The 10,061-nt window shown below is 36.6% G+C and overlaps 2 protein-coding genes across 2 annotated transcripts; both read left to right on the forward strand.

The window, feature by feature from the left end:
* Positions 1-3,526: 3,526 nt before the first annotated feature.
* LOC122296317 (eukaryotic initiation factor 4A-15-like) lies at positions 3,527-7,886 on the forward strand. The gene is made up of 5 exons (XM_043105910.1): positions 3,527-3,714; positions 4,944-5,013; positions 5,228-5,334; positions 6,073-6,503; positions 6,842-7,886. Exons 2-5 carry the CDS (start codon positions 4,946-4,948, stop codon positions 7,475-7,477), a joined length of 1,242 nt encoding a protein of 413 aa, XP_042961844.1. The 5' UTR covers positions 3,527-3,714; positions 4,944-4,945; the 3' UTR covers positions 7,478-7,886.
* Positions 7,887-9,261: 1,375 nt separating this feature from the next.
* Positions 9,262-10,061, forward strand: LOC122296261. The gene has a single exon (XM_043105820.1). It carries the CDS (start codon positions 9,441-9,443, stop codon positions 9,786-9,788), a length of 348 nt encoding a protein of 115 aa, XP_042961754.1. The 5' UTR covers positions 9,262-9,440; the 3' UTR covers positions 9,789-10,061.

Here is a 10,061-nt window from a genome sequence, read left to right on the forward strand (position 1 = left end):
TGTTAATTCGAAGCAAAAAAGAAAGAAAGAATGGATCAATATATATATTAAGCTTGATATATCGAACATATATATATACCATCTAGTTTAATTTGGTGACGAGTTTGTGTTTGAATAATGCTCCGATGGGGCTTCTATAATTAAGGCTAGCCTTTTGTGGTAAGTGGCTAATCATCATGTGGGCATGCATATATGCACTTTGATCAAAAGGCCTCATATATATATATATATATATGACATGTCCAAAATCAGTTAAACAGCACACACACCACTAGAGATAGAAAAGCAGCTAAGAATAGCACACACTGCATAGATATCAGACAACTAAAGAAAGCAAAAGGAGCCGAAAAGTTGGACTTACATTAAATATTCCAAGATTGGTTAGACATGCAGTTATGTATATATATGCATGCATGCTAGCTGAAAACAGGCCGCGTAAATGAATATATATATGGAAATTAATGCGTGGGTAAGGGGGCATTATCATGCATGCATGCATGCTGCATGGTACCCTGCTGATCACATATATACCAATTGATCAATATCAAGTCTCGATCTCTAAGTACTTTCTGCAACCATGCATTTGCAAGGAAACGGCTACGTACCCTTTTTCCAACCCTAGCTTCAGTCATCCAAATTAACTACTCAAATTAACACTAATTACAACTCCATTAACCTTCACCTAATTAAAATCAGCAGCAAGCATGCATGGAAGACATATCTCCTCATGATGATCTCTTAATAAGTACCACCTACAAGTACATCATGATGATCATCATGTACATAGAAGACTCATGTACATCTCCTCATATGCATTAAATCTGCAACGGACAGTGTACGCCTGGCCTCATATCATGATAACAAGTAGTAGATTGCAACATGCTTGCAGTAGTACCTTAATTTCCTTCCAAAAAATCTTCGATCCCCCAGCGTCGGAAGTATACTCACGCATAATGATATCCCTTTCTGTATGCATGGCTTGCTTGATTAATATTATATGTATGCATGCAGTCATGTACGGATGATCCGCATGCATGCATTTCATCGCTTAACCAGTATATAGTACATGATTAACCAGCTAATTGATTACGTTCTTCATGTGTTCATGCAAATATCACGATCGATGATCTGCGCATTAATGCATGCATTTATGCATGCTGGCCTATATAAAGCTTTAAGTAATTGGTAGTAAAGGTCACAATATTTCACAAAGTGTGTCGAGTTCGCATGCATGCAATATCAGCAGTACATCATCATCCCATGCAAACAGAAGGGCTCTCGCTCCCAACAACATCTTCAAGCCCAACAAGTACTGGCCCTTTTAACTAAGCCCATTTCATTTTCACCCAAGCACCTGGGCCCTAATTTCACCCAAGCAAATGAAGACCGAAGTCCAACAATATAAAGCCCGTGTCGTGGCCCAAGATTATTATCAACAACATATATTAATGATTATGCTGACACCGTCTTTTATTCAAATTTCAAACCCTATTATGATTTAATTGATTTTATCCATTGCTATCTCATCGAATTGGTGTTTTTGTCAACTTGACGTGAAAATGCACTTTTCTCCATGGGAAAACATATTTGAAAGATATTATTAATTTTAAATTTTAATTTATAAAGTCGAGATATTGGTGGTATTTTGTGTGTTTTTGTAAAATAAAATTATTTATACATCATATTTTATGCAATCCTCGTGCACTCTTTTTTTTTTAATGGAAATAGACTTCATTTCATTCAATGAACCAAAGTTACAACTATGACTTATTAATACAGGAAAATTCAGACTATAAACCAAACTACATATCTGCTCTAGAGCATCTCCGCACACATAGTGGCGAATATTGTCTTAACTTCTCAATAACTCTCTTCTAACATAGAAAGCACTCTATATAAACAAAACTGAATAACCCTCTCCATCCTCCCAGGGAGGTGGAGTATAGGATATTGCTGCTATGGACACCAAATTCAATAACCTATTTCTTATATATTAATAACTAAACAGCAAAAAACTACAATACAAAATACTATAAAAGCAACATAACCATAAGTATCGGCATGAGCCCAGACGGCACATCCGCTGCAAGCATTGGCGTCATGAGCCCAAACAACACAAGCACCCAGCACGTGCACAAACAACAGCCTCCACTGTGCAGGCCGACCGTAGCATCCCTTGCCACTCTCGACCAGCTCTTGCCCCAGATTGCGTTCGATCTAGTAGCTCATCACCTCACTCAGGTCAAACATGAAGAGAAGAAAGAACAAAAAAACACTACGGAAGTGGCGGAACAAAACACAAAAATGGCGACAATGGCCCATGTAAGACACACACCACTCTCGGAGGAAAGCCGACGGTCAATCTCTAAAGTCATGAAGTCACAGATCTCGGAAAAGTCTAGCGTTGTGTTGACAGAAGGCTTCTTGGTGGTGCGTGAGGGCCACACACCAACGTGATCCGAAACTCCCCCTGCGCACATTGGCTTCGCTCCACTCCAATTGACACCGCATTTGGTGGTCTTGAAAATCGGTTGTTAGGCAGCATCCAGGTGGGGCACATGTTGAACAAAATAGAAAAATATAAAATCCGTATGAAAAATTTTATTTTTAAAAGTAGACCTTATTTTTGTTTCAAAATGGGTGTGCAAGTCTTACATACATTAATATTATATCTAGCATTACTATTGAGTATTGCTAGAGGGCCATTTGAAACTTACAGCTCATATAAGCCTCTTGATATAACACCATTATGTGATTTATTAAAAAATTACAAAAAAATATATTCAAACCCAAAAGAGCATCCAAAAATACAAAAAAATGAATAATGGAACTCTAGGTTCCCTTTTATTTCTTTTGTGTTTATATTTTTAATAAATTAAGTAGTATCACATAATAGTGCCACGTCAAGCGGATCATCTGAACGGTAAGTTTCAATTAACCAAATAGGATTATTCATTATTATTTTGTAAATTTGTTATTAGAATACTCATTTTTATAGTAATGTTTGTTCCTTCAACTAAATAGAATTTTTAGTTTTTTCTTATTTTTGTGAAGAAAAACATCTCTTATATCTGATTAAAAATCTTAAAAAATTACAAGGAATCAAAATAAATGAATAATAATTCACTAAAATCGGTTGTGAATTATTTAAGAAAAATGATATTTGCAGTCGTGGTTGTGCAAGCGGCGTGCAGTCATTTTGAAAAAAATAAATTAATATGAGATCTATATAAAAAAATTAATATTTTAATTATAGACCTCACTTTTTTTCAAAACGATTATATAATATTTATAATTTCACGACTGTATGTAATATTGCTCATTATTTAATTCAAGAGACCCTTTATTTTGAACCATGAACAAAACCTTCAAGAGTACAATCAAACAGAGACAATGACGTAATTAGGCGGTGCGAGACCTTCGGCGTGGAGACAAAGCTAGAAAATAAGAACGAAGCACAGGGGTAAAACCGGCAACTCAGAAAAGCGAGAGGCTTGACAAAATCCATCACGTTTCTTTCACCCCGAGTCCTTTCTCTTTGTTATAGTTACTTCCCACTACCCACAGCCTTCTCTTATCTCTGTGTTTCGTTGCTTTCCCTTTTAACTCCTCCAATCAAAGATCCGAGGAGTTTGGGAGACCCTAGCCCTAGAGACCCCCATACCGAAACTGTACCTCTCTTTCTCTTCGTCGAGCTACCTCTATCGTTTTCAGGTGCTCGCTTTCTTTTCTCTCCTGTTATTTTTTCGCTTTACACTTTATAGATGGGAATTTTATTGCTTTCTCTTTTATCTTTGCTTATAGATTCCTTGTTTCTATGGATTTGGTTCTAGATTGTTTTCATCGCGAGTAGATCGTTAAATTTTTTGGCTTTGTTTGGTTTCCGAGAAAAGGAGATGGAATATCCGTATATGTGAAACATAAACGACCAAATACATGTGAATTAGAATTTCTCTCTTTTATTTTCAGCTAATTTGTTTCGTGCCCATTTTTTATACCAATTCTATGATGCCCATGTTTAGTTTGCTTGGTATAGCGCTAGATGCACTGAAAAATTGGGAAATATTCTACTTATTTAACGGAAATTCTTAAATTTATGTATGGAACTTCTTTGTACGATTTCCATATATTTTGATTTTAAGTATTGTATGCGGGATATCAGCTGTGGTTTAGTTCATTAAATATGTGGTAATGTGTTAAGTAGGTTGTTTGATTGGTTTGTAATAAATCATTCCTGTTTGAATCTGTCAACTTGATTACAATGGTTTCATGATTTTGGTTAGTAGTATGATTTAGGTCATTTGGTTGAGATTTTTTGGCCCCTCGTAGGGAGGGGGGGTTTGTTGTGTATGGGCAAGATGTGAATCTCCTTCCAAATAAAAATAAAAAATAAAAAATAAAAAAAGAGAGAGAGGAGATATTCATATTAGATGGGGACTGTTTCTTGGTGCAGATGTAGCATGTACAATACAGTGCTATACAAATTGCACACCTAGGGTTCCTAGCCATCTAAATGATTGTTTTTTTTTTTTTGGAAATTTCTTAACCCTATTAACTTGTATGTACCTTTTTCTGCACTTTCTATCGTCCAACACCTTTGAGTAATTCAATTGTGCTGACCATGTTGGCGTTATACACTAGCCTTTTTTTAGTGTTGGGTTCATCTTTTCAAACTGATTAGCTTCTTGGTGAGAGAGAGAAGGAATCATCTTTTTGTAACTGTGCGTGTATAAGTGTGCAAAACCTTTACCTAGTAGTATCTGGTATTTTTGGTTACTGGCATAAGAAATCTGTTGTTTCTTGCTTATTAAAAAAAATGAGAAATATGTTGTTTCTTGCATGCATAGAGAAATGTAATTAGTATATCTGTGGCTATACATAAATAATTCCCGGTGTACTGATATATGATTACAAGTTAGACGCTTACCCCTGACTCTTTGCAGTCATGGCTAGTGCGGCACCTGAGGGATCCCAATTTGATGCCCGTCAATTTGATGCTAAAATGAGCGAGTTGTAAGTTCTTTCTATTCAGTTTTCACTTTAAAGATCTTTCTATTCAGTTTTCACTTTAAAGAAATATACTGCCCATGCACTGATGGTAATTGGTTCTCTTTTTGTTCATCCTCCACATCATTGGTGAGATATTAGCATTTTTTCATGTCACACTTTTGTCATATGATGCCTGCAATAAAGACTCATGCTTGGTTTGTTAATTTGGTTGGAGCAGACTTGGAGCAGATGGGCAAGATTTCTTCACATCATATGATGAGGTTTATGATAGTTTTGATGCAATGGGATTGCAAGAGAACCTCCTTAGAGGAATCTATGCTTACGGTATGTCAGATAAGATATATTTTCTCTCTGAAATTCAAATTTATCAAGTCTGTCTTTAATAGGCAGTACATGCAACTTGCCTATTTGCCATGTCTATGGATTAGCCTGGCAAAAAAAATCATCAAGTGATTTTTAGTTTTGTTTTTAAACATTTGAGGATGTGTATGCGCATGCACAGGCACACACGTTTACCCGCACTTATTATTGTGCCCTGCTACATTTCACATTGAGTATGTGAAGTATTATAAAGGTGAAGGAATATGATAAAGGTTTACTTATAAATAAATAAAAAGTATGATAAAGGTGCATTTAGTGTCAAGTCCCACATTGGTTCCTTACCGGGTAGAACTTGGTTTTATAATGATTTAAGGAGCATCAATTGTAGCTTTGACAAATTCTTTTGGAGTATAAGCCTAGATGTCCTTGGGTTTTCCTCACATTGTTATACTTAAACTTGCACTGCATTCCTATTTCTTTTGTATATAACAGCTCTGTGATTACATTCAGTTTGTCTGGCAATATCCTCTGATTTGCCTTGTTCTTACCTAGAACTTCTTCAGGAGTTGTTTTATTAGTTCATGGTGTATATAATTGTACATGCAATGGGTGATGCGAGTTTCATGTGAAGTGAAGTTTATGCTATATTTGAAACTTCTTTTCTCTAATATGTACTCCGAGACTTGACTTCAATCTTGTGGTGACATAGAAAGATGATACATGGATCAAACTTCTTTGTAGGTTTTGAGAAGCCCTCTGCAATTCAGCAAAGGGGGATTGTTCCTTTCTGTAAAGGACTTGATGTGATTCAACAAGCACAGTCTGGAACTGGGAAAACTGCTACTTTTTGCTCCGGTATCTTGCAGCAGCTTGATTATGGCTTGGTCGAATGCCAGGCCTTGGTTCTTGCTCCCACTAGGGAGCTTGCACAACAGATTGAGAAGGTCATGCGGGCCCTTGGTGACTATTTGGGTGTCAAGGTTCATGCCTGTGTTGGTGGAACAAGTGTTCGTGAGGATCAACGAATTCTTTCTGCTGGGGTCCATGTTGTTGTTGGTACCCCTGGTCGTGTCTTTGACATGCTTCGCAGGCAATCACTGCGCCCTGATTACATTAGGATGTTTGTGTTAGACGAAGCGGATGAAATGCTTTCACGAGGCTTTAAGGATCAGGTCCTTGCTTTATTTTCATATAAATCTCTTCTTTTTGCGCTTTCTTGAATTATTAGATAGAAATCTGAGTCTAAGGTTTTAATAATTGTATTGTTGCATACAGTATTCAGGGATCCTACTTCATTCATGATGGAGGGAAAATATTTTACCATTACATGCTAGTTTTCAGAATTAACTTGTGTTGGCATTTGGTACTCTTATTCATTTCAGGCATGTGTGCAGGGCCCTTTCAAGCTGGAATTTTGTACCACTGTATTAAAAGATCTGTTTTTACTTTGTACAAATGCTAGCTGGTTTGGTAATTTCTTTTTCTAACATTCTCGGTTGGCGTCTTCTAGATCTATGATATCTTCCAGCTGCTGCCACCTAAAATTCAGGTTGGGGTTTTCTCTGCCACAATGCCGCCTGAGGCTCTTGAGATTACCAGGAAATTCATGAATAAACCTGTAAGGATTCTGGTTAAACGTGATGAGCTCACCCTTGAGGGTATTAAGCAATTCCATGTTAATGTAGACAAGGAGGAATGGAAGCTTGAGACACTTTGTGATCTTTATGAAACCTTGGCAATCACCCAAAGTGTCATCTTTGTGAACACAAGGCGCAAGGTTGATTGGCTGACAGACAAGATGCGCGGCCGTGACCATACAGTTTCTGCCACCCATGGAGACATGGATCAAAATACAAGAGACATCATCATGCGGGAATTCAGGTCTGGGTCCTCTCGTGTTCTCATCACTACTGATCTCTTGGCCAGGGGTATTGATGTCCAGCAAGTCTCTCTTGTGATCAATTATGATCTTCCTACTCAGCCAGAGAACTACCTCCATCGAATTGGTCGTAGTGGGCGGTTTGGAAGGAAGGGTGTTGCCATCAATTTTGTGACCGCAGATGATGAGAGGATGCTCTTTGACATCCAGAGGTTCTACAATGTGGTGATTGAGGAGCTGCCAGCAAATGTTGCCGATCTCCTTTGAGGCAGTTTTAGCTTGGCGTTGTTAATGGTTTTTATCTGGAAGCCATTATTGATAAGTCTTTTTCCGGGACTAGGGCCTTTGTTGGTTCTTTCATGGGTTGAAATCAGGGTTTTTGGCTCTTTTGCATGGTGATATGGGCGCCTATTCCCATTTTGGGTGTAAAAGAATCATCCATAGTTGCAAATTTTGTTGAGTTTGCTATGTATTCTTATTTCAAAATGAATTGCAGTTGTAATTTGGATTGGCCTTGTCTTGATCTAATATTAATTAGGTTTATGTGTGAGAGGGAATGTTATGTAGATTTGAATCATGATATGACTTTGTTGGGATACTGATCTTGATCTAGTATCTCTTCAAGCTGTTTGCTAATGTATCTATTCTCTCTCCGTGTCTGTTTGAAGATTGCTAATTCTTCTGTGCTCAAACTGGAGGATGAATCCGTTTCTATGTTTCAACTGCTGTTTCTCTTTCAAAGATCGAATTTGATTCGTTTTGGGGTAGATGTACCTGTGTTTTTGCCGCATTTTACCCCCAGAGATTGCATCAGTCTTTATAAAATGTGCGGTACATGCTATTTGGTGGGGGGATTATCAACGGTCTAAAGTGTTCATGGTCTCTCTCTCTCTCTCTCTCTCTCTCTCTTATGGGCTATATAGTCTTGTTTGTTTTTGCAGATGAGTTGAAATAAAAATTGAAAGTTAAATAAAATATTTTTAGAATATATGTAGATTTTTTGTTGGGACAAAAAAGTAGAGCTAGGATATTTTAGGAACTTTAATCTAATTCCAATCATTACATAAGAAGTTGTAACCAAAGAAAAGAATAAGAATATCTCTCTCATCCGCATACTCATTTCCTTTGGAATAAGAATACTCATATATTCGTGTATGAAATGGAGCCGTAGCCATTAGTTGAAATGGAAGAAGATAGAATCAACTCAAGTAATTTTCCTACCCATTAGTTTGGTTGCCTAGAATAAAAACTTTGAATATGTAATCCATATTTTGGTACAATTCAATACACAAATTAATAGATTCACATTGCAATCAAATTTCTTAAATCACCCTTGTTATATATAATTCTATAACCTTGTTGACTACTCCCAATAGTTGTTTTATATTATCTTTTAAAATATATTACCAAAATTCAATTTTTCTATTTTACATACTAACTTATACTATATATTAGTTTATATATTTTTTTTATATATCATTTTAAAATATTTTTTTAATATTTTACCCAAATGAGAGAAACTCATTAAAAATTCTTTACATTTGTTGTGCACAGTGCACTCCAATGTAGCAATATCCCTGCAGCAAACTGAAAAATTACAAATGGAATGCATCCGTTGGATGATTTTTTGAACTCATTTCTTCATACAACAACCTTAGGGATGCTTTTAAGGAATTGAGCTATCATTAGTTTGGCTATATAGAATAAAAAACCATGAATATGTACTCTGTAATTTGATATATGAGTAATATTATATACAGTTTTAATATGTGTAAGTTCAGTACACTCATTTTAAAAAAAATAAATAGTATATTATTAAAAAAATAAATTTTCATGTAAACTTTAAACTTATCTATTTTACAAAAAAAAAATACGTAAAATTTATACATATAAATAATATTTCTATAAAGATAGAATCAACTACAGTATATGGATGCTAACCAGGCAGACCTTATTTTTACAAGTCAATGCAAAATTAAAAGAAAAAACAAGAAGAACTTGACTCGGACAACATGATTGCCCAGCAAACACGCCGACTCGAATCAAAACCCAAATTTCAATATCACCCCTTCTAGAGAATAGAAAAGAGAGAGAAATTATAGGAAACTATCCTTGGGAGGCCAGGGGTGTTTCCCTACTTATTGGTTCCCCACGTTCCATTATTTACCTCTCTTTCCTCTCCCAAAAGTCCGGCAAAAACCCAACGTCTCAAGGTCCCTGCCACCCTCTCATGGAAGACTACAACGGATCGAGGCGATATGGGGAAGGGACGATACAGATGCAGAGCTATTACGGACCACCACCATCCAGACAACCCACTTCCTATGATCTCAGGTGCTACAGCTCCTCCTATGCAGAGACCCAGATGGGCAACAACAGAGACTTAAAGCTCAAGAAGGCAAAGAGCACTGCTGGGTCCTTTTCAAAGTCTTGGACTTTTGGTGACCGTGAGTTCCAGAGGAAGAAGAGGATTGCTGGCTATAAGATGTATTCTGTGGAGGGAAAAATGAAGGGATCCTTGAGGAGGAGCTTCAGGTGGCTTAAACATAAGTACACCGAGGTGCTCTATGGCTGGTAGTGATTTTGCGGGCATGGAAGTTTTCTTCTTTCTTACTGTATGTTAAAAGTTGTGTTTGGCATTCTCAAATTCAGTGTCATCAACAGAATTTCTGAATTTGTTGCTTGTGATGACAAAGTCATTATTTGCGTTGTTCAATGGACTATAATAGTATAGACCATAATTTGCTCCTGGGGATCTTCTCTCCGGCTTTAAATTTGTTTGTTAGTCTTTTATAGTTGTTGATGCTGGTTTGATCAAAAGCTATTTATGTCCTTTGAGATTGGTGAGCAA

This window comes from Carya illinoinensis, chromosome 15, assembly GCF_018687715.1.
Source record: "Carya illinoinensis cultivar Pawnee chromosome 15, C.illinoinensisPawnee_v1, whole genome shotgun sequence".
Classification (NCBI taxonomy): Eukaryota; Viridiplantae; Streptophyta; class Magnoliopsida; order Fagales; family Juglandaceae; genus Carya; species Carya illinoinensis.